General features: G+C 39.6%; 3 protein-coding genes across 8 annotated transcripts in view; all 3 read left to right on the forward strand.

Annotated features, from left to right (window-relative positions):
• HGFAC (HGF activator) overlaps window positions 1-16,880 on the forward strand; it is a 43,418-nt gene extending 26,538 nt beyond the window's left edge. Inside the window, exons 8-14 of the mRNA XM_032685048.1 lie at window positions 3,070-3,244; window positions 5,481-5,566; window positions 6,880-7,120; window positions 9,586-9,725; window positions 11,780-11,920; window positions 12,631-12,779; window positions 15,182-16,880. Of these exons, the coding sequence (XP_032540939.1) occupies window positions 3,070-3,244; window positions 5,481-5,566; window positions 6,880-7,120; window positions 9,586-9,725; window positions 11,780-11,920; window positions 12,631-12,779; window positions 15,182-15,352 (1,103 nt within the window). The 3' untranslated portion in view covers window positions 15,353-16,880. The remainder of the gene's footprint in view (window positions 1-3,069; window positions 3,245-5,480; window positions 5,567-6,879; window positions 7,121-9,585; window positions 9,726-11,779; window positions 11,921-12,630; window positions 12,780-15,181) is intronic.
• Window positions 16,881-19,118: 2,238 nt separating this feature from the next.
• On the forward strand, window positions 19,119-21,751 carry DOK7 (docking protein 7). 2 transcript variants are annotated; one of them, XM_032686194.1, is made up of 4 exons: window positions 19,119-19,221; window positions 19,356-19,401; window positions 21,560-21,612; window positions 21,656-21,751. In XM_032686194.1, the coding sequence occupies exons 1-4, from the start codon at window positions 19,168-19,170 to the stop codon at window positions 21,725-21,727; spliced, it is 225 nt and encodes a 74-aa protein (XP_032542085.1). In that variant the 5' UTR covers window positions 19,119-19,167; the 3' UTR covers window positions 21,728-21,751. The 2 variants fall into 2 exon arrangements, 1 of the variants encoding a protein (XP_032542085.1); XR_004356779.1 differs by lacking the exon at window positions 21,656-21,751 and having other exon boundaries at window positions 21,575-21,616.
• LOC116785965 (protein Dok-7-like) overlaps window positions 21,735-24,665 on the forward strand; it is a 55,656-nt gene continuing 52,725 nt past the window's right edge. For all 5 annotated transcript variants that reach the window (XM_032686189.1, XM_032686190.1, XM_032686192.1 and 2 more), the window contains exon 1: window positions 21,735-21,843. In XM_032686189.1, coding sequence (XP_032542080.1) covers window positions 21,774-21,843 — 70 coding nt within the window. In that variant the 5' untranslated portion in view covers window positions 21,735-21,773. The remainder of the gene's footprint in view (window positions 21,844-24,665) is intronic.

Here is a 24,665-nt window from a genome sequence, read left to right on the forward strand (position 1 = left end):
AGTTTGTGAAATGTTTTCAGGCAGTTAGCAATTAGAACTGGTTGTATAACTGCTATTTCAGGTTGATGTTAATTTTAAGGTCCAAACCTGCTTTTTATTGAAAAATTAAAAGGCAAAGACTTGGTGTGACATGCTAATAAAATATGCCACCCTAACACAATTGGAATGTTTTATGTGAACTGTTGCAATATCTTGGATTTTAAAAATAAAACATGACAGGAAATTATTTCTAGTTTTAAATTTTAATTTTTTTTTCCCTAAAAGAAACGAGCAATAGTGATATTGGCATAGGACTGTGGAGTAACTAAAATCTGCATTTGCATCAAAACTTTCATAATATAAATGTTTAGGCCATTTCTACTCAACATAGTGATTGGCAGTAGCACAAGGGAGTGAATGAAGAAAAAAATGCATATTATGTCCTCCATTACTTTCTTACACATGAGAAAATAAATATGTTTCAGAGTTATCAGACATTGTGCAACCTATAGAGATTTGGGAATGAACAATTCCCAATCAGAGCAATCCATCAAGAATTACTGAAAGCAGATCACCTATACACCATTTCTGACAAAGAGGGAAAAAGAGATTTTTTCAGTGCTGTAACAGCTCAAAAAAAGAGAATTAGAGGGAAAAGGTCTATATGACTTCAATAGTTGCAGAGACTTTTTTTGGAAAACTGTTTGTCCTGAACTATAGGTGATAAAATGTATTGGGTTTTTCATATACTTCTCATGGCCTTAGTTACACAATGAAGAACCCATTAATGAGAGCCACTGTGGGTACCAGGGTGTTGCTGCCAGTCAGGTAAAGGTTGCTGGAGTGAAGCACAGACCAGTGGAAAGCTACTAATGAAACAACTGTGTTAACTCAGAAACTTCTCCACAAGACATGAGATTAAGTCATGTTATGTCTGTGCCCAAAATACTCCTTATAAAACCAAATAGAAACAAAAAAACTGTTTGACAGATATTACTGTTCCTGTCAATAAGTGCAAGATGTAATCTAAACTTCTTAGTTACAGAAGGAGAATGTGAGGAATGGTTTAAAAAGGAACCAAACTCTTCCAGTTAAAATAGTCTGGCAGCTTTAGCAATGACTGGCAGACCTGATGAAACAGAGATACATTGTGTTTTAAGACCGACAAGGATGAGCACAACTTTTAAACACTATCAGCAAGATGTCCAAACCATTGGTATTGCAGAACATGGCCCTGGTTTACACTGAAACAGAATCTCTTGTTTCATCCTCATAAATGTAGTCAACTCTAAATTGTTTCTGAATATAATAAGTAGGGTACAAATAAAAACAGCATTTTGCACTTGAAATATGAAAAAATTTAGCATACAGCACGATGGTGGTATTTTCATGACACTGTTTCAGGCAAACAAAGCAGCGTAACTTGCAAGTTGCCCGGAAAATACATGGCAGGATTTCCAAGACATGGTTACTATTGCTAGCAATACAAGTGATAGCTCACAAATTATTTTCTGTGAACTCCTAGATTATGCTTGTTAAAATATAAATTTGATTTAATGTTTTATTCATAGTAATTGAAATAAAGCCAATTTGGTTCAGGGTGTGGGTGGGACAAACTGTGGTCTCATCATCTCAAAAGTGTCTGCCAGGCCAAGCTAGAGAGTGAATTTTGCTAGGTGTTTGTGGGCTAACTCGCACAGAAGTTCTTGCACCAAACTTCTTGACTTCCGGCTCCCAAATTTATGCCATATGCTTGCTTGTGGTTTTGGGGTCTGTCACACTGATGACTTGGAAGAATAATTGACACCAGCAGTTCAGTGCTGTAATTCACCAGCTCAGTGCTGGTTATGGGCCCTGGTTCACGTGTAACCTTATTCTGTCAGAACAAACAGATCCTTGGCAATAGCTGTCTACACTGTGTAGTATGATGGATCATTCTCACAGTGTGTTTTTCAACAGTCGGGCAATATCATGATGTTATATCTTTAAGTATGTCTGTAAGATTAGAAGAAGATTCCGCCAGTCTTGCAGATGTCAAGGACAAGTCACAGTGACATGGCTGGGATAAGAAACCTTCTGAGGCTTGGTCACAATTAATCCTCTTTGTGCATTAGATGGTTTTCTGTTTCCTTTGGGATACTCTGAGCTGTGTTTTGAAGTATAGGCTTTCTGCTCAGTGGAGTTATTTGTATACAAATGCATCCCCATATGTTTTTCAGCCTAATGCTGGTATGTGCTGTTGATAGATCTTGGCAGCTGAGTATATAGGTCATAGAATATGTATGTGTTAGACCTATCTGAAGAAATAACCCACATGCAGGTGACAAAGAAATGGCTTTTGAATAAGAAAATTCGACCTACTAGTTAAATTTTTGCAAAATAGATATGTTTGCATTATGTAGCTACATGTATGTAATATATACTGATATAGTGTATATATATATATGGGCACATAAGAGGCCATAATAAGTTCTTTCAAAAATCAGACCTTTTAATCACTTGCTAGCAGGGCAGGATTTTTTTCAGTACTTTTCAACATATGCATCTCTATTTGAACTGGTTGCCTTAAGCATTTTATATTGTCATTGGAGATTCAGTCAATGTGGACAGGAGTGTATGGGATCCACCACATCTTAAAAAAGTCATCTCAAACAGGCTGGATCAGTTTGGCACTAGCAATTCCTTTTGTCTTAATTGACTAAAAAGGGAGTCCCCAGTGATGGGCTCAGTTGTGTCTAAAATTAGACCAGAGGAATCCCATCCATATTGCTAACTTTGCTGCAGATTGCTGACTGAAATCTTCCATACATAGTACAAATTTTAGGTCTAATTTTCTGCTGTTCCGCCTCTTGAGTAATTATTTGTGCATGTGTAAAATGAGGTTAACTTACTACTAGTTTTAAACAGAAGTTTTAACTGCTTGGGTTACTTTATTGAAAAATCCTGATTTGATGCATTCAGTTCCTGTGGAACATCAAAGGCATTTTACAGAACTAGGCCCGCTGGCTCTCATTTAGGACCTCACAGCTGTGAAGTAAGTATTGAACATGCAGTTAGCATTGATTCCTGACCAGTCTCTCTCTCTGCCAGTTCCGAGCCATCGGTGCTACGTTGGCAATGGAACGGAGTACAGAGGTACGGCCAAGACAACCATTTCTGGGCACAGCTGCTTACCTTGGAATTCAGACCTGCTTTACCAAGAGCTTCACGTTGACAGCACTGGGAAAGCAGTACAGCTTGGCCTGGGGCCGTTCCCTTACTGCAGGTGAGGAAAGTTCTTGTTTGCTCTGCGTTTGTGCAGCAAGACGTGGATGTATTGTGGAAAGAAGAAAGGCCAGGAATCTCAAAGCAGGTGTTTTGACTGTCTCAGAAAATCTAGGTTGAATTCAGCAGCCTGACAAGAGGGACTGTACAGAAGACAAGATCTGGTAATAGGCTAAATCAATAGCTGGGTCTGTCAAGAGAAGCTCAGGCACAAATTAATGTTGGAAATACCAAGTCCTTTTTTTCTCTGGGGGATGTTTATTTTTTTAAATGAGACCATAGTGCAAAACTTTTGAAATTGTTCATTAATGACTGTCCAAAAGGAGAAAGCAATGCAGTAGCTAAACTGAAATGGTTAAATTTAATTTCTAATTCTTTGCTTGTAAAAGATGTATCATAAAGGAAAATATTTTCAAAAGAGAAAAATTATTTGAAAATGAAAAATCAAAGCACTATATTGAAATAATATTGAGAAGGGACATCAGATTTATTTCTTGGATTTCTTACAAAGCAAAGATATTGCCAAATAAGATTTCACAGTGTTCCAATTTTGACTGAACCACATACTGATAAACTATATTTCTGCTGAAATTTTCTGTTGAGCTATACTGAAAATAGCTTGTGCTATATAGGTTTATGTCTCCTCCTCAGTCACCTTATGTTCCCCCTATTTCTGAGGTCTAGATGAGGTCAATTTAGAGAGAACATCTCTCATCCTGGAGATGAGCAAATGCTAAAACTGGCAAACTTTGAATGATTCTCCATAAATTACTGGTTGATGTATAAAGTTTTGTTTGTTAGTTTTCTGTTTGTTTGTTTTTTTCACAGAAGTTAGACCAGTGTGTCAGGAAAATCAGAATGCACTGCACTTCCTAATTTGTTTGATGATAAAAAGCATGCATGCATGCTGAAATAGCTCTTCTCTATCTAACACAAACTGACAATAAGCAATTTCTACCCCCTCCTTTAAACCCTCCCAAATTGCTTCATGCAAGCACTTCAGTACTTGATTTATGGTGTCCCAGCACAGCATGGAAATTTATCTGGCACATATTTTATGCCTTGATAAAACCTGAGCCCTTTGATTTACATCATTTATACCCAATATTCACTTTCAGATTTGAAATGCAAAGAACAAAATGGTGTAGGAGCTGATGTGTTCATCTTCTGTAGAGCTGAGAAAAAAGCTTTTCACTTTTTTGTCATCTTGTTACAATTTCTGGGGATATCTCTGGTGCACTATATAATCCTGCAGATATCTTCTTCAAATAGTCAAATTTAGAAACATTGTTGGCAGAAGATGACTCAGCCTGTGTTGCTTCTTCAGTTCTGAGAATTTGAAAGTGCTCTAATCTTTTTCTGAAGAGCAGTCAGATTGAAAAAGAAAAAAATTATTGAAGAACCTTACAATAACAGATAGTGCTTGTGATAAATCCAACTGGAATTAGAATTACTGTTTATCTGGAGCCCTAAATTACCATGTCTATTTTTCTTGGTTTAGTAAAGATCTTTTTGGGTCTTCAAAATCCCCTTATACTCTTGAAGGAGTAAACTGGGCAAATTTCTGGTAACCTATAAGGCATTTATAAAGATAATCACGCTGTACCACAGGAAAATCCTAATGGAATCAAACCAAAACCTGTTTGACACCAAAGTAACAAAGGGCTAAATGATTTCCTTTACTCCTTTTTTCCCCACCGTTTTAGGAATACAATTTTTTCTTGACGTAGTTTTTCATTTCCTCAGAGTCTCCAGGGAATGGGAACCTGAGCTTTGCAAATTCATTTTTGCTAGCTATTCCTGTTATGGATTTTCTATGAATCTACCTGTGTTGGAATTTCCTCACTTAAAAAATAACCTAAAAAAAGGAATCTCTCCTATGAGATTTAATTCTGAAAATAGCTGAGCTCATATATGTTAAAGCACTTCAGTGTGGGCTGTAGTTAAACCCTGTGAACATGCTCATGCCTCCAAATACTTGTAGGCAAGTTTTACAGGTGTTTAGTCATGTGTCTGTATTTCAGGTCCTAGAGAACCTTAGGCTTGGTTACCTTTAAGATGAAGAATTCCCCTTGTAGGGGTTAGCGGGTGCTTCAGCGCTTTGTCAGATGGCTCAAAACCTGAGAGTCCTGTCAGTGCTCTGTATGGGGCAAGAGGAAAAAGCAGAAAACCTCTGGGAAGCTTGAAACAACTCTGTGGTTAATGCTTGTAATTCTCTCTCCCCATGAATTAATTAGAAATCCAGATCATGATGAGAAGCCATGGTGTTACATCATGAAGAACAACAGTTTGTCTTGGGAGTATTGTGACATTCCAACTTGTGGTATGTAAAGACTTTCTTAAAATCCATGTTGTGAATGAATTAAGAAGATTTATTGATACTACAACAAGCTTTTGTGGGATAACTTTGAATGTTCTACTGTACCCAGGAGTGTTTAATATTATACTGTTATTATTATACTGTTTGCAGTAAATCAAATGACAACAGACTTCTTTTGCATCTTTTGGAGTTGTGATACAATCCGTGATTTTTGTCCTGAATCAGCAGTGGTGTCATACTACTGTTTTCAGTCACAATAATCCCAATATCCTTGACTTTTCTGCTAGAACATGTGAAGTGTCAGAAATGATTGATGCTTTGGTACAAATTGTCATTGCTCTGGGAATTACTGGGCCCAGAGAAGGGAATGGGCCTCTGTGAGCAATGAAAAGTCTGTATTCTGAAGATGTATGAGACATAGTATTTAATTCTAAAACCTAAAGATTCTGCTCTTCCCCTTAAATAATATTTACCTGTTAATAATGTTGAAGCCAACCTTTAGAACAGAGTTTTAATTTGAAAAGTTGGTTTATAATGTGTTCCTTTTATTTCTCTTCTATGGTTCTAAAGCATTTAGTAGATGATACTAACACAAATGCCTTGGTCCTTGCTATCTCAATATCAAAGCTCAGTCCAGAATCAAAAAATGAAGGTGTGATGTATCATGTATAATGGGAAGGTTGTATCTGTACTGGTAAATGAAACAGTGTCTGGGAATGTTCATAAATGAATTTAAATTACACTAGTACACATGTAGCCAGTGTTGGGAATAGGCATAGCCTTCTGTCTTACAAGTCTCCTGAGGAACTGAATAAAATTCAGTTTTATGTGAATGTTTAAGGATAACTTTCAGCCCGGGGAAGGCTCCAGGAAGACCTTACAGAACCTTTCACTACCTAAAGGGGGCGACAAGAGAGCTGGAGAGGGACTTTTTACAAGGACCTGTAGTGACAAGACAAGGAGTAATGGCTTTAAACTGACAGAGGGTAGATTTAGATTGAATATTAGGAAGAAATTCTTTACTGGGAGGTTTGTGAGACACTAGAACAGGTTACCCAAAGAAACTGTGGATGTCCCATCCCTGGAAGTGTCCATGGCCAGGTTGGATGGGGCTTTTAGCAACCTGGTCTAGTGGAATGTGTTGTTGCCCACAGCAGGGAGTTTGGAACAAGATGATCTCGAAGATCCCTTTCAACCTAAACCATTTTGTGATTCCATAATTTAATGAATCTTTCTTTTTAAAACATCTGTAAAAGTTATAGTCCTCAGAAATCGCACGGATTTATAGTCTGATGCCATATCTCTTTTTATCTCAGCAAGCAGGGAAAGGAGGCCACCAGTTCCAGACAATGTAGGTACTTACACAGTTACCAGAAGACCATGTGGGAGAAGACATAAAAAAAGAAGTTTTGTGAGACCTAGGATTGTTGGGGGATCTTCATCTCTGCCTGGATCTCATCCCTGGACAGCAGCTATATATATTGGAGGGAGTTTCTGCGGTGGAAGCCTGGTTCAGACTTGTTGGGTTGTGTCAGCAGCACACTGCTTTGCTAACAGGTAAACTGACCCCTTAATGTGACAGTGGGTCCTCACAACAAACTGAACTGAAACAAGTAAGAAAGAAGATGAGATTATAAAGGACCAATGTATCAAAAGGAATTTCTGGCAATTTGAATGCTATTAATGAGCTAAAAAATAGCTTGGACTTCTATAATCTTGTAATCTTGTTCCTTAAGGAGTCTCAAAGAAGCTAAATGAACTGACTAAAGGAAAAAGGTAGGGTGAAGTAGGACATAGAAGGGGAGTTTGCACGTGCAAGAATCTGCAGGGGAATAGAAGTATTTTGCTTCTTCTTAGTTACCTGTTCAAATATTTATGGCTATTTTGAGATATAACAGAGGCGACTATGCTCACTGCTGTGTTTTGTTCAAAAAGACTCAAACAGCCAAGCAATGATTTATTGGAGACAATAAATTACTGTTGGTTGACACAAATATAATGAACTGGGCTTTACAAAAAGCCACAGGGTAGAACTAAACTTTTGAGGCTGATTTTCTTAAGAGATGGGTTTTTTTTCTCCTGTGGGACACTGGAGAAAATATTCACTATAGGATGTTCTTACTTTATTGCAAATACTTAATTGTCTACAAATGTTGAACACTTTCCCTGCTTTCAGTTTGATTACATTGAAGGGAAAAATATTACATCATTTCATACCTATTGTTCCTTTGCATAGTAAAGAAGCCAAGAGAAACAGAAACCTTGTGCCAGAATACATACACTGATAGCTTGTAGAGCTAATAATACCACTGTGAATGCTGTACTGAAGCATTTGGAACTTAAGCCACAATGCATTTGTTTTTCAAATGTTGTGAAATAGCTACTAACTTTGGCAGCTATTCAGGACATTTCCACCCACTTCCAGCTGCTGGTTTGGTACATAAAGATTTTCCATAATTACTGCATTGTAATTTGCTCTCTTTTGTTTGTTTAGTACCTCTGGTAGTCACAATTCCAACTGTTTTCCACTAGGCGACAATAGATACCTGTGCAGCTCAATTATTTTTTGTTTTCCCTTTTCTGCAACCCCTCCTGTTTTATTTCTTTTCCTGAATGAGCCATTTGTAAATCATAGTAGAACCATTTAGTGCTTCTAAAATCTATGTGAACTTCCATTCTGTCTTACAGGCCCAAAATTTGATTTGCAAGGAGGTTGGTTTACTACTGCAACAACACTGAGAAAATCATGGCCTTGCATATTGATCAAAGAACATTTTATTGTCCTCTTGTATTCTTCATACCTCATGTATAAAATAAACATTGCCTTTTCCTTTATTAACCTTAAACATAGTTCTTGTTGAAGGGTTGCTGCTGGCTCTCTGCATTGCAATGACCCAGAATCTCTTTCCTCTAAGTCCATGACTGCAGGGAAACGGCAATGATATTAACCACTCTGCATCCATGGATGATGTGTGACAGCAGATATTTTCTACAGCTCTGGATAACAAAACATATGAGAGCTGCAATGTTGGAGACACTTGCTAACTAAATTCATTGTAGAATTATGCAGATGCAGATTGAATTGGTTTTAAAACAAGATAGAATTGGTTTTAAAACAAGTGAAATGTGAATTCTGTTGCTTTCAAAGATAGAGAATGTACTGCTTTCCCCAAACACTGATAATTTCCTGATTATTCCCAAATGTCCCTTACTTCCCAAGTGCTGTACTTACTGGTCTTTATCAGTTTTCTGTCCTAGGACACTGTATATGAGAGGACTATGGTCTTTTTAAAGTCAAAACCTGATAGTTAAAAAAGATGACGTGAATTGCAAAAACTGTGTTCTCCTCTGGTTATGGTGTTTGCTTAGATTCATGTACTGTTGGATCTTTCCTTCACCAGGTTGCTTTTGATTCTGGACAACAGAATTAACACAGATCAATCTAATCTCAGAGCAGAAGTGGTGATATCTTTTACGTGGAGGCTGCCCAGATGTTCCCGAGTTGCCAGTGTGCCAGCACCTTTCAAATCTTGGCCCATGACTGTTAATTTTTCAGGAGACTGGTTTCCCAGAGAAATGAGATATCCACCACTGACTCATATTTTGATCCCTCATTTATTTCTCCGTAATTTTTGTACTCATTGGCAAAGTCTGGTTGAAGTTGACTCAGTTAATTTTCTAGAACAAGAAGTGTTTACAGCCCCCAAAGATGCTTGTTAGCCAGACAGCAGCTGGGCAGCAGTGCCTGTGCTTGCCTTTCCCTTCTGTCAAGAAGCAGAAGCCTTTCATGAGGCTAATCAGGACCCACAAAGCCTGGGTCTCACTGTAACCTTAGATATCTTTTTCCTTGCTCCCAGTAGGTAGGAAGCCTGGGAAACAGGTCAAGGCATTAGGAGAGGGTAAATAATGGACGTGGTGGGAGGCTGAGGTTACACCAGTTCATAGGATACATAGCCACTGGAAAATTGGCTGCATTTGTCCTGTCAATCACAGAACTGCTTGTTCTCTCTTTTGTATTACAGCCCCCTAAAATCCACTATTACAGTAGTTCTGGGTCAGCAAATATTTAATAAAACAACTGATGTAACACAGACATTTGAAATAGAGAAATATATCTTGCATCCTGAGTATTCCGTGTTCAACCCTACTGAACATGATATTGGTGAGTATTTTTGTTCCTACAGTTTTATGTTCTGTATACTCAGTTTCAAGTTTAGTTGGTGTGTTAAAAAATGCCTTCCTAGTGAAAAAATCATAGATACTGGGAGAGGCTTTTGATTCCAGAGGTTCTTAGTTCTACCAGAGTTATAGCAGCATCTGAAAGCTAGACAAATTCAGATGAAAAATAAATTGCAAATTTAAAATAATTATGATAATTAGCCTGTGGAGCAATTTACCTAGGTGTGTGGCAGATTCATCATCACTTCAAGTCTTTGTGAGATTAGGCATTTTTTCAACTGAACCAGAAACTGTGGGCTTGATGCAGGAATTACTTGGTAAAATTCTATTGTCTGTATTGTATAAAGGATCTGACTAGATGAATATAATAACCCCATCTACTCTGAAAATCTGTTTTACTAAGAATCATTTTTACACTGAGATAGGTTTAAAAATTGGCTGTCTTATCAGTCAGAAGTTAAATGCCCTTCTGATTGACCTTATAATATTAGTCAGAATGACAATGGAACAGCAACTCACTGCTTATTTTCTGATCTGTTCTTGTGAAAGGTGGCACATCACCCCAGGGTATCAAGCTGTGTGAGCACTTTGTCTATGCGACTTTAATAGCTTGACATTAGGAATATTTTAGGTCAGGCATGGACTGGCTTTTTTGCACCCAGATGGCGAATATTTTCTGAATGCAAAAAGCATTCAGATTCTGTGTTGGTGGGAGCTCTGTCACAGTGTAGCAGACGAACTAGATTTGAGGCATTACTCTGCTCTGAAATATCCTGGTATAAACCATTTCATACGTAAACCACCTCATAGCCTCTGAAATTTGGCATACCTCACAGGTTTGCAATGTCCAAATTGAGGGAGAGCTGAACATGGAGTGCCTAAGATGAGCCCAATCACAAAAACAAACAAGCAGGTAGAAACTGGGGGGAAAGATGTGGGGTTGTGTTTTATCCAGTCAGTGATTTCTACTGATGCAGTAGAAGAGTTGTTTCCTGCTGAACACTTTTCTAAGGGAAACAAACTACCACATGGGTGTTTGCTGGGAAGTTTGGGGGATTCAGCAACAGGCAGAGTTGGTGTGGAAGAGCAGGAAGGTGGGGACGAACAAGCTGCTGAGTATCGGAGCAAGGTTTGTGTGGGCTTCTCAACCTGTGAGATACTCTTCCACCAAGGCCAACAATTGTAATTGGTAGAGAAATAAGACTATCCAGTGGGATCACTTGCTTTCCATAGATGTGCTCACAAAACCTTGAGCTTCCAAAAGGTGTGATGGGAAGGTTTAATAGGTGTGTCAACATTACCTCAGCTCTGTTCTCTTTGAGTGGTGTGGCCAAACCAACATGGTGCCCTTGTTCCACCAAATACAAAGCTCCCTATGCTGCTCCAAATGAAAGAGATTTGCTACAGGGGAACCTGCTACAGAGTTTCAAAATCTTTCGGTATCAATCTCATGATGCTGCACAGCTTCATATTTACACTGTTTTCAGCCCCTTGAGGGGTTAATAAGAGTTTTTCAGAAGCTTGGTTTTGAAATATGCTGGGTTTTTATTCCTTTATTTTCAAGATCTTGAATTTTGCTGAATTCAGTGATAACAGAGCATAAAATACACCTCTTGGTGTAATTAATTTTTTAAATGGAATTGGAATTAGGCCAGTGGTCAGTCTTTCAGAAGCAGTGAGTACTTGCACATCCCACTTATTTCAGCTGAAAGTTGGGGATATGTCACTGTTATTTAACTATAAGTTGGGAGGATACATATGTATTTTCTACTTTCCCCTTTCTCTACAAAGGCAGTGAAGCAAAATGTGCTCAGTGAGCATAGCATAAAATAAATATTCCCACAAGGGGAGTAGCTGAATGTTTCAGCCTTCAATTTGCTGTGAAATCAGGTGCTGTTGAGATGAGTCTTTGATTGAAATATCTTAATTAAGAGAGGCTTAGGGGATAATTAAATTTGTATCTGAGACCCATTGCTGCCAATCCCATTAGAGAAAGGGAACAGTCACTTTCTTCCTCCTGTATTTTCTGTTCTGCAGCTTTGATTAAGCTGAAGAAGAATGGCACCCGTTGTGCTGTCAAATCCCAGTTTGTTCAGCCCATCTGCTTACCGGAAAGTAACACTGTTTTCCCTGACCAGTTGAAATGTCAGATTTCTGGATGGGGACACAAGCATGAGAGTGAGTAAAATGAGAGCTGGTGTCTGTAGAAAAAAGAAGATGATAAAAACATAATGCTCAAGTATATGTTATACAACTGAGACTTTGGTAAAATATTTTGCAAGGGACTTCTGGTGAGATTCTTTTTACCTGCCTTTAGATGTTTACAACACTTACATCTGAAACAGTCATCCTGAACTTCCTTTATAGTCCTTGGAATTTGGAGCATAGTTCCCTTGACCAAATGTTTGCACTGATTTTAGGATGAGATGAGCTATGAGCTAACTAGATCTATGTTGCCTGGGAGGGGAGCAGGTAGCTGCTTGTAGGTGCCAACAACCTGGTACCTTAGTCAAGTGAATCCTACCCCTGGTTTCTCCAGGTAGGTATCAAGGACTAAATGTGTACTCTAAAGGCTAAAAGAAGTAATGGAGCCTTCGATAAATGGATGATTTATTACAACATCTGGAAAGGGAAGAGGACAGCTGTGCCAGGGGACTGAATCTCTAGGAAATGACAGAATCCGAAGTGGATTAATGTCTGGACATGGCATAGAGTCTGACTGGAGGATCAGAAAGATCATAATAAAGATTATTATCTTTTAAAGATATCCACAACATGATTACTGAGAGGAGTTAAGTGTGTTTATATGTTGTATTGTGCCCTGTGTTTTCATGTTATTGACATTCTATAAAAGTGACTTTCTTTTCCTCCCTATGATTTTTTTAAAGATATAACTGGTTATTCAGATGTCCTGCAAGAATCACTGGTTCCACTTATTCCTGAGGAGAAGTGCAGAAGTCCTGAAATTTATGGAACAGAACTCACTGAAAATATGTTCTGTGCTGGCTACTTTGATAGTAAATCTGATGCTTGTCAGGTAATGCTGTGAGTCATCTCTAGGCAGAAGATAGAAATGTATATTATGGCCAGAAATGTTGCAGTGTTACAATTGACACTTTTGATATTACGGTATTCCTAAAGAAAAGAAATGTTCCTAAAGAAAAGAACCTTATATGGCTGCACTCTTTGCTTCCACCTTTATTTTTTAACCTGTTCCATGTCAACTAAGAAGAGCTACAGGGTGTTATATTACTCCTACCTTCACAAAAGGCAGTGACAATGCACTGGATGCGTTGCTTTAGCTCCTGGGTGAGCCTGCACGTGGTGGCAATGGTTTGCTGGCCAGCTGGCAGGGATGTGCTGGCAGGAACAAGCAGCAGGAACCCGTGTGGGGCCAACTCCCTGAGCTGCTGCCTCTTGCCTGAGGGGAAATAAGGACACCTGGGTAGGAGGTGAGGAGCAGTCTTGAAGTTAGAGAAGAAAGAGTTGAGGTTTCTACAGTGGATGGGATTGAATGGTGTAGAACATCAGTCAATTGGAAACTGTGTTAGGCAACCTCTGTCCTTCAAGGAACGATCACATAACTGCATGCTCTTACTGCTCTGAATAAGGATGCAGAATTGTTGTGGTGAGAGGTGAAACTTTTTAAAATGAAGGATCAGGTATTATTCCTTACATAAACCTTCAGATTTTATATTCAGTTCATTTTGAAGGAGGAGGGTTATGCTGTATTAGCATAAATTTGTGAAAAGGCAGCACACAGCTAATGGTTGGCAGTGAGATTAAGTGCAGCAAAGAATATCATGCATAATGTATGCTGGAAGCCCTATAGCCCCATACATATGTCATAAACCTATCCAAAGAAAGGTGTCAAGAGTGAAATGGCAGCAGCCAGCAGTGGCTCAAGATTTCCATCTGATACTGATGGTAGTTACTGTCTGCAAGTGTTCATACTATAGCCTGGACACTACCCTGCTTGCTCAGCTTTCCTTGCCTTACCCAGGAAGTGCAAACACAAGAGGCAGGATCACAGCTGATTCTCTCTCCCTGTCTTGGAAAAACAGAGATCAGGAATGAGAGGGAGAAAGAAGAAAAAAGAGGGAAGGAGAAAGGAGCTGCACAAAGATGGGTCATCTGGAGAGAATTGCGAAGTCTGAGAAAGAGCGATTTAGAGTCACAGATGTTGCTGAAGAACAGTGCTCATGACATGAAATCATTATTAGTGAATCAATAATTATTTTTTTCCCTGTTGTCAGACTTGTAGTGTGGTCTGATGTCATAACAAATGTAGCTGACCTTGAGGCTTTCTCAATGTACACTTAGGGTATTAACCTGTAAACCATGTGTTTCGTATAAAAATATTTCAAGACCAAGAAATGCCAAGCAGATATTGTGTTTTGCTTTATTATTTTTTAAAGATTTTCTTGGAAAATTTTTTTTTGATCAGTGCACTGATACCAAAATTGCAATCAATGAGACTAATTGTGGAAAATAAACAAAATTCTGAGAAGTAAATTGATCTCAGGTGCAAGAGTTCATTTGACGTCCATCATTTATCACAGAAATCTCCTAGTGTAAAGGCAACACAATTTTCCTATGTATTTTGCACTCAAGGAATTTTCTTTTGAAATAGGAAAAAAATATATTTCTCCTTCATCTCAAATAAGAGTGGTGGCTCTTTCACCAGTACACATGGTGAAATGGTACACATTTTTCATTTCTAACATTTTAATTCCTGTAGAAAGTCTGTCTAAGAGTAGTAATAATAATAACAATAAAAACCCATGTCCTGAATGTTCGCAAGCTTTAAAATAAGTAAAAGCGTTCCAAATTCATCCTTGCTGTAGTGTAGTTTGGGCTGATTTTTGGTTTGTGGTTTTAGTGACAAGGTAAATGCTCAGTAGCATCAAATTCAACAGATGCCAAAACCCCATATGCCACATAAAATTACAGCATCCCACAGTCACATGGAAAAGTGTGTCTATATGCAACACCTTTCTTTGAAAACTATCATGTTCTCTGACAGTTACAGTAAACTGCATCGAGAAACTCTCCAAATGGACCCATGTAACCCATCCATACAGTGCTGATATTACAGCGTAGTGCCAATCCTTAAAGACTTGCTTACCCCCATTGAAAGTGATCTCAATCAACTGTGCTCTTCATGAGGTGTCTGAATCTAAAAGAATTTCCTATTTTTAAACAAAATCTGATACTTTTGTTCAATGTGTTTTTTAAAAAAATCCACCATTATATTAGATGTGAGTATGGCTAAATAAGCTTTCTATAACAAAATTTCAGTACACTGATGCTTCCATTTTTTTTTTTTTAAAGTTTAAATCTCACATGCAAACATTCCTAATTTAGGACTTTCCCAAACTGATCTTTTTCTGACTGCTTTCTATCAAATTAGATAATCTTTGTTTACTTTTAATACAGGGAGATTCTGGTGGACCTCTGGCCTGTGAGGAAAATGAAATCTCTTACCTCTATGGAATTATCAGCTGGGGAGATGGCTGTGGCAGAGTCAACAAACCTGGAGTATATACACGAGTGACAAACTATGTAAACTGGATTAATGAGAAAATAGCCCCCCGAAAAACTAGTTGAACAGTTAAATACGCTAGCATTTGAAGCAGGGTTCAGGAATCTTCTGGTTTCATTAAAGTGGCATAAGTATTTTATTATAAACTGGTATAAAAACTGTCATGGTAATTCATAGCAATTCCAAGCCATATCACCAAAAGTAGGCCTGATCAATCTGATGTCAGCAGCCTTGATCTAGAATTCTGGGGCTGTGGATTGCTCAGCGTACATGAATGTCTTTATTTGTCTTAATAAAAAAAAAAACACAAACATGTTGAGACAGTGCACAAAAATCTACGACTCTCTGTCTGCCTGGTGGATTACATAAAAAGTGATTTGATGTGTTTATGCAGTTTCTGGCCATCCCCCAAACCAACCCATAACAACATTGTACTTGTATTCTCAGATGAGATAGAGAAATAGACAGGAGGAGCACCAAAAATGAAATTCCCTCTCCCTCAGAAGTCATCTCTTGAAGTTCAGATCAAGAGACACCAATAGAATATCGTAGGTAAAGCTGCTCCTCAGCTAACTGCAACAAACCAGTTCTGGGGAAAAAACCCGGAGGGTTTAGTTTTTGTTTCAACCAACCATGTAAGCATATTTTTGTATTAACGTATTACTATGTTCCACTGACGTAAAATCGAGAATGTGCCTCAGAGCTCTGCTGAATCTGATGTGCAATTTTTCAGCTCCCCTCCTGGGAGCTCAGCGTTTCTTGCTGAAAAGTGTTGGAATTTGGAGCACCTGATTTAGGCCAATAGAGCCAGGACCTTTTTCAGACTGTGATCTGCTCCTTGCCCTGAAGATAGCAATGGAAATACTTTACCTTGATGATAAATCCCTAAGCGTTTCTTAAATTTGACAGTGAAAGTGTCTTAGATTTTGTACTAACAAGTCGTTCAGCTGTTTAGATAATTCAGAAAGGAGGTTTTTCTTAATAGATTTTTCAACTGGATGGCTGGGGGAGCAGCTCGATATTTTCCTTGGGGATTTGGTGGTATCATAAACCACAGGCCTTGCTGTCATGGTCTGTGGAATTGTTATGGGAACAATCAAAGAAATTATTAAAATATATACCTGTTTAGAGGCCATGGACTCAGCTGTGTTAGCAAAAAAAGAAAATTATTCAATGACAACAACAACAAACAACAAAGAAAATTACAGCTGCCTTTTTTTTTTTTTTTTTTTTTTTAATACATGCAACCTTTAGCCATGTCAGCTCTGTACATTTGAAGTGTTGATGTGAAATGTATTTTTCCCCTGGTAGTGAACACTTATGAACTCTGTCAAGTGTTTCAAGCAAAGTTGTGCTTTAAGATACAGAATTTTAAAGTGGTGCCTAGATACTCAGATACGTGTTTTGTTTTATAGTTCTGGTACTGTCCTCATGGGTTTCTTAGTAGTGGTGAATGATATCTGCAGTTAAAAGAAACTTTGTAAGGAAAAATAACCAAACCCTGAATTTGTGTAAGTACAAATATATAACAATGCTAATCTAGTAGAATGATGTAAACTGTTTAATAAAAACATTTACCCTCTGTTTCTGGGACTTAGTCTGTTATGTATAAAATTACAGGAAAATGTTTGAATCCCTCTGTAGGTTGTTCTATAGGTTGAGAGCTGATAGAAACATGAAATAATACTTTGTGTTGGAAGGCATCTGCAAGTTGGGCACGAGGATCATTTTCAGCTGGTGGTGCTCCCAGTTTTGTGCAAGTGCCACACAAATTTCCAGCAGACAGATGTAAGTGCTTGGATATGGTTTTCAGCTATGAATACTGTGAATCCTGAGATCAAAGTCTTTAGTTTGTTTTTCTGAAGCACTAAACACTACCTTGAAAAACTGAGATCCACCTCTGGGGTCTTGATTCCAAAACAAGCTGAAGACTCTTGTCTGGCTTTTCCTTCCTGGCCATTTGCATTATGAGTCTGGCTTGCTTAACTCCCTGAAATGAATGTGACCATGTAACAAAACTAACTGTACCTGCTGCTGAAAGACAAGTACTAAATCAGCATGAAGGAATTATTTACTCTTCTTTGGGAGGGATTCATGAGGAACAGGTTTCCATTCAAAGCTGAAGCCATTCAGAATGTCTGTGTTTGTTCTGTGACTTCAGTTTCACTTTGAAATTAATATCCATCCACACTGTGCATACCTATGATCTTCTGGTTTTGTGTTATTTGTGTTCTCTCTCTGTTCTTGTGTTGCATTAAAGAAGGTGGCTGTTTGATTGGAAAGGTGTTAGACTTGTGTTTCTGACAATTTGTGTAGAGCTTTTCAGCTGTCCTGTTTTCAAAATCCATGCTGCTTGTATCACCACACAGCAACACCAATACAAACAATAACATCTTTTTAAAAAGTATATTAAATGGTCTGTTTTCTGCCCTCAAAGGTCTAAATAGCAAATCTCCAATTGATACTGTAATACTTTGAATGCATTAAAATCAATTTTTGACTTTCAAAGCAGCCTCTTTGTCCACTGTTACTGCATTGACTTTGTGGAACTAAATTAAAAACATTTAATTTAGCATCGGTTGTATGGTGACTAGCACTGTATTAAATGCACAGACCCACAGTAGGAGTGAAAAGGAAATGACCAGGATAAGTGAGATGTCCTTGCCTGACCTCTCACACCCCTGACATCAGTCACATTCCTGAGGGGCACTCCAGCACCTTCTGCCTTCTATCTTTCTGTTGAGCATTACCCCATGGAAACTCATCTTCCATAGTTTTCACCTCCTTGAAGTGATTATCACTTTGGTTAAAGTGAAAGTCTAGCTTAGATGTACCAGTGAAATTTTATCTGATATTTTTCCTAACTTTATATTGAAATTGAATTGGAATGCAAAGCCAGTGGAACAAACACTTTCCTAATTCATTACAAAACACACTTAAAGATGGTTTTATTAAATTGTGTGTTATTCCATGCAAACTGATTGATTAAAAGGAAAGAAATAAATGCAAACATCTAAAAACCCCTTCTGTTTTGCTATTGAAAGAAAAATGTGCTGTGGTGCTGTTCAAAAAAGCTGAAGAACTAATTACCATCAAATAAGATGCAGTAGGAGTATTTTTGGAATAATGGACTCTAATTAGTCCATTGCTCGTGGAAGTAAATCCGAGGACATCATTAACACATCTTATTCCATTAATTGTAGCTGCTGTGGGCTTGGCATAAGCGTGTTGTTATCTCGTGACAGTTGCATTGCAAAGAAGAAAAAAAAGAGATTATTTTTATCTGGGCTACTTGGCTGTATGTCTTCTGGGAGCCAAGGAGAGCTGTAATTACACTTTTGAAAAGTGAGAATTGGGCGTTATAAGGAAGGTACGGTAAGGGGGTGCTTCTGCCGGCCCCGCTCGCGAGGAAAATCCGGTCCGGGCTTTGCGGCCGCCCGGGCCGGGGCAGCCCCGGTCGGGTCAGCGGCAAAGCCCGGAGCGGGGCTGCCCCGCGGGCGGCCGCAAAGCCCGGAGCCGGATCGGGGCGGGGGTCCCGCCCGGAGCGGATCCACCGAGGCGGTCCGAGCGGGGCTGCGACGCTCCGGATGCGCCGGCCGCACCTCCCGCTCTGAAACCCTGGAGAAAAAAAAAAAAAATTATTAAAAAAACCCCCAAACCCACAAGCAACCCAAAACCACGCGCACAGTAAAATACGTGAACAAAGAAGTCAGTGAAAGGGTTCCCGGGACCCCCTTTCCCCCCAGCGCGGTGGGGCCGGGCAGTGCCGCGCCGCCCGCGCGGGGCCCTCCTAAAGCTATTTTGGAGGTGACCCTTCGGGCGGCCGGAGCGTGGGGCGGGCGCAGCGAGCCGGCGCAGCTGTCCGGAATCATGACTGAAGATGACGGATTCCGTGGTGGTGGAGGGTCACGTCAAGTTGAGGGACGGAAAAAAGGTCCCCGTTCCGAGCGCCCCTTCGGCCCCGCGGGGCCGGGGGTCCCCGGCCGACGTCCCTTTTCCCCGAGGGGAGAGAGCCCGCTCTCCCCTGCACGGCCCTGGCTAACCCTGTCCCTTTGCCTCTCGTTGCAGTGGAAGAGCAGGTGGCTGGTGCTGCGCAAGCCCTCCCCGGTGGCAGGTAAGAGGAGGCCTGGGCTGGGGGGAGGCAGGGCAGGAGTGTCCCTCCTCCTCCTCGTCCCGTCGGTGGGGGACAGGGCTCGGGGCCCTCGGGGCTCGCAGGGCTCCCCTCGGGGTGCGCACCCTTGGCAGGGCTCTCCAAAAGTTTTGTCCGGCCTCGGGGCGAGCTCCTGCGCAGCTTAATGCCAGGCTAAAACCAACGGGAAAAGTGACTTTGCAAAGCAGAGCCATTGGGTTTAGTGCCCGTTTAAAATGGAAATTTTTTCTTTTTTTTTTTCCCCCGAATTATTATTATTTCTTCAGGGTGACTGCTGGGTGTATGTAAAAAAAAAAAAAAAGCTGGCATTGTAAGCTTGGTAGTTATTTTTGATCAGTGTTTTGACAGAAAATATCACTTCAATTTAAAAATAAAATGACATTTTGAATTAAGGGGGAAAAAAAAAAGAAAAAAAAGATAGTTTCCATGCTTCTGAAGGGGAAATTGAAAATCTTAAACAGAGCTGATGTTTTACTGCTGCAGAGGGAAAAGTGGGTTTTAGGTTTTCCCATCTATTCCCAACAGGGAAAGCATTTGGGCCCAAAAGAATATCTTTTCAGGGCTAAATGTTGTCATTTAGAAAATCTGAATCTGCATTGCTGCAGAATGGATTATGGTGTCTTTTCTAGGCTGTTGCTGGTAGACTGAATGTTTCATAGTAATTGAAGCTCATCAAACCTAATTCTTGTTACCTGAGCTGTTACAGTAATTTTTTAGTGTCTTAAATACCTGTATCTCATCTGAATCTGTGAAACTTCTCTGTGTGGAAAGGCACCTGTTGATTCTAGAGCTGGTATCTGGACACGTGAATGTGGGCCTGGATTTCTAACACAAGTAAGCCAAATTTGAGGGGGATGGATGAGGAAGCCTCATCTATCAATGAACTGAATGTAGCTTATTCCTCAAAAGTAGTATTTTTATTCTAGCTAAATTAGCCAGGTTTACAAAAAAAAAAAGGCCCCACTGATTTGATTTTCTTGCTACGTAAACCGTAGTTGTTGTTTCTTCAGACACACAACTGTATTGTAGAATGCTTAAACATTGTGGTTGCAGCTGTTTTTGCTAACAGGTGCACAAAGACAGTTGGGGATCCGTGCAAAGCTCTACATTAGTTAGCAGACAGTTCAGTCTTTCAGTCATTTTTCATCTGTTTGGAGATTTGCCAGTCCTTGCCCAGCTGAGAGCCCAGGGCACCTCACCAGGGCTCAGAGCACTGCACCCCAACATCCATAAAATGGTGCAGGGGGTCTTTCTCTCTGTGGTTTATAACTCAGTTTAAGCTGTGGATGTTGCAGCTTTGGTATTGACCATTAATTTAATTTACAGCGGAGTACTGTGTGATAGGAGAGGAACCTGGAGGAAAGAGGGCTGCTTTTGTCATAAATGCAAAAAGTGGGAGAGGTCTCTTCCCCTTTTTCTTGTTTTTTTTTGCGTTTGTTTGTGAAATGTGCTTTTCCCGTGGGACTGTGACACTTGAATTGCCTTCTTCTGTTGCACAGTTGCTGTGTAATAAACTCCTCTAGGAAGGAGTTAAAAACAACTGGTGAGACAAGCAAACATTAAAAAATAAATAAATAAAAGAAGGTGTGGCACATAATGATTTTTAGCAAGCGCTACTGTGTAGCATTTAGCTGGGAAACCTGAGCCGGCATGAACAATCTCGCAGTGCTCGCCATTTAGGAGTTGGGTAATCTGTGAGCTACTGTAAGAATTTCGTTTGTGGTTCAGTATGTTCTAATGGAAATACAGATGACAATAGCGTCTCGATCCTTAGAGTTTGTAATGTGAACAATATCATAGCATAACTCCTAATGTTCAGAATTAATGAGTCAGTCCCTGCCAGACTCCGGAGAGTATCTGAAAAAAGCCACTGGACTTTGATGAGTAAGATAGGGAAGACTTATTACTGGCTTCCTTATTTCCTTATTGCAGATTACTCTTGGAACATGCCTTCAGTGTTTGCTTCCTGAAAACAAGGGCTACCAACTACCTGGGGTTGGGGTGGGAAAAGGAATCCGAGTTCTTACATTGACTTCATGCAGTTTTCTAAAGCACCTTTGTATTGCAGCAGAGTGCTGAGAAATGTGTTACGGTCTATGCTCTGCCTCATCATCTCTGACAGTTTTGCTTCTTTTAGACTGTTTGCTCATGCTGGTGTCAGTATATATCACGAGCGAAAATAAAAGAAAAAGCAAAAAAAAAAAAAAAAAAAAAAAAAAAAAGGGCACAAGGAGAGGAGCAGCATGACCTTAGAAGACATCTGTGGCTTGGAGCCTGGGCTCTCCTATGAGGGCCTGAATCACACACTCGCAATCATCTGTCTCTCTCAAGTTGTGATGCTGGGATTTGAGAACAAGGAAACAATGTACGCATGGGATGTACGAATACGCTACAGTTTGGGGGAAGGTAACCTTTGTCTTCTTGCACCTTCCCCCCACACTTCCCCCGCCCCCATGGGGTAAAAAACTAAAGAAAAGCAAAACTAAAATGCAAATAAAAAGTACAGGAAAAGACTGTCACTCATCTGAGAGTGAAGAGACTGGTCTTCCCCTTAGATATTAAAGCAGGTGTCCCTTATGATAGGTTTTGACTATAGTACTGCCCAATACTGGTAGATAACTGTGAGACCTCTTAACTTAGGATTTTGATTTTGGCACTGACATTGTGTAGCTTTGAAACAAAGTGATCAGACTTGGTCCTACAGTTTACTCAGGGATTCTGGGAACATGAATTAAGAGATGCAGAGTTCTGAGTTGTACTTGGCTAGTTCAGGCCCATTTTTCTGAGCTGCCCGCTAGGTGTTGCATTGATAATGCTTATTGTTGCTAGTGTCCCATTTCAGAAAGAGACTTCTTGCAATAATGATTGTCATCAGACACATTCTCTCCAGCTAGCTTCACTTTTCTGCATCCTTTTATTTTATTTTCTTGGATAGCAGCTCTAAAATGTACAGTAGTGAACAAAGAGTGATGATGTTGGTAATCCATAGTATCTGTCTTATGTTTGTTTAGTCATAACTAGGGAAGGAGGGTAGGTGTGTGGGAGACACACATTAGCCATCTTTATCATTTGTTACATATGCTGTGCCATCTGTTTGGTTTGTGGCTCGTTCGTTTGCAGTATATATGTTGAAAGATGGCCTGGGAATTTTTCAGTAAAAAAATGTAAAACTATCAGAAGTGAGATGTGTGGATGTACCTCTCAGAGCTATCAAATATGAAGTCTTGCATAACAGGAAAGGTTACGGGGGTTTCTGAACAATTCCAGCGCAAGTAGCTGGAGTCACTGGTACCCTTTGATGATACAACTATATTGTCTTCCAGTTTATTTTTTTTTTCTTTTTTTTAGATTTGAGATCTATATATAGCATAAACTTGTCCTAAAACCTGAAGGAGAATTTGAATTTGGCAGGGTAGGTCTGGTTTTCATGATCTTGCACTGATGCAGTGCTGAGATGAACAAAGTAATCTCAATCTGGGCATGAGGGTTATGGTTGTTATTGGAGGAAATGCAAAAGCAGTGAAGAGTTTTTTTCAAGGAAAACTGTGAATGAGGTAGGAATAGAGGCTATTGGATGATGACATGTGCAGCCATGGAGTACAGATGAAGTGGGGGAGGAGAATGTGTGCGGAAGTGGAGAAGTGCAGAAGTAAGACACAAGTATAATTGGTTGAAATGACAATAATCTGTAGAAAGTTAATTGCAAAAAAACTTAGGGGAAGGAGACTAAACCAGAGCATAGAATTTTTTCCAGGATTTTATCTTTCAGTGAAGCTGCAGTTAGGAGAAAGAAGTCAAATTAAAGTGAGTAGACAGAAATAAAAAAGAGAGGAGACTTATATGAAGAGAGGATGGTGACTATTGTTTTTTCCTAAAGTGTAGTAAGAGTGCCTTTGTGTGCCTTGAAAGTAAGGTGGCTGGATGATAAAAATAGGCAAGGGACAGATGACCTCAGAGTCTGGGAAGCAAAAAAAAAAAAAAAAAAAAAGTGAAAGGAGTTGACACTGTTCTTGAATGGGGACCACAGAATGAAGCATTCGCACTGGAATTCCCAGTGTTTTCTCTCAGTTTTTAGCCAGATGAGGTGAATGTGATTCCTGGAATGTGCTTGAGCCCTCCCTTAACTCTTTCTGAGAATTCAGCATACTGCAGGTCAGTGAATAGCTGTGAAGACGAAAAGATTAGCTGAAGAAAATGAGGAATTTAAGTAGTACCTTCTGTTCATGGGTATATTCAGCTCTATGTCTTCAAGAATTTTTTTTTCTTTTATAGAACAGGAGAAGTTGATGGCTGGGGAGAATTTTGAAAAAAAATCCAATTTGCCAAGAAAGCAGCATATGGAGAAAGCTTCATGTTCAGATATGCTTTTCTTCTACTTTGGCATTGTTCAGATTTGGATATGCTGTGTTTTGACAGTGGTCTAGAATTTGAGATGGAGCTCTTTGTTTTCAGCAGCTGCTGTAACTTGCAACTGATTGTGTGAAGAGTGGGCTCCATTCCTAATTTATGAAGCAGAAAGAACCCTGATGCTTCTGCTCCTGCAGTTTAATTGTCAGCAAAGTCCTGGGCAGAGTTAACTGAGCAGAGGGCAGAGTTAACTGAGCAAATGATATTGAAGATTCCTTACTGAGCATTACTCGTCACGCTGGTTTTGCTATCTTTTTCATAGTTTATGTTTAAGCAGGTTGCATAACAACCGTGTGCCCAAAAGGGGACATCGTGTGACTATTGATTTGCTCCCTAGCAGCACTACTGGCAGAGCTGTAAGTAGAGCTGTGGTTAGTTAGATCTATCTCTGTCTCCTTGCACATTTCACTCGAATGACTTTGTGGCTAATTCTGCTGGAGCCTCAGGGAACTTACCAAATGCATGTCATAGATGAGGAGTTGACTTACAGCTCAGATCGTAACTAAGAATATAGCAAGTAGTTAGATGAGAAGTAAGACTCGGACCGAGATGAAATGTGTGATGCTTGGAGAGGCCTGGGCAAGAAACAGGGAAGAGTGGTTGTAAGAACTGAGACTACCTGGAAGTTACCTTGTAGATTTTGTAGGCAAGGAGCTTTTTGTATGATCTTTAATACATAACAAAAAGCTGAATCTATGTGCTTCTTGATAAACACTCTACTAAAAAACTCTGCTGGGAAATGTAACAGTCTTGATGCCTCTCTCTGCTAAGACAAGTGGGGATTTTCGGGTGGTGTTGTTTTTAAATTATAATTGTTTTTC

Source organism: Chiroxiphia lanceolata, chromosome 4 (assembly GCF_009829145.1).
Source record: "Chiroxiphia lanceolata isolate bChiLan1 chromosome 4, bChiLan1.pri, whole genome shotgun sequence".
Taxonomy (NCBI): domain Eukaryota; kingdom Metazoa; phylum Chordata; class Aves; order Passeriformes; family Pipridae; genus Chiroxiphia; species Chiroxiphia lanceolata.

What these genes read in the sequence shown, in the direction of transcription:
- DOK7 (XM_032686194.1), top strand. Translation starts at nt 19,168, where the DNA reads ATGACGGATTCCGTGGTGGTGGAGGGTCACGTCAAGTTGAGGGACGGA. An exon ending in AGTTGAGGGACGGAAAAAAG is followed by an intron (nt 19,222 to 19,355) that starts GTCCCCGTTCCG and finishes CTCTCGTTGCAG; the next exon opens with TGGAAGAGCAGGTGGCTGGT. An exon ending in TGTCAGTATATATCACGAGC is followed by an intron (nt 21,613 to 21,655) that starts GAAAATAAAAGA and finishes AAAAAAAAAAAA; the next exon opens with AAAAGGGCACAAGGAGAGGA.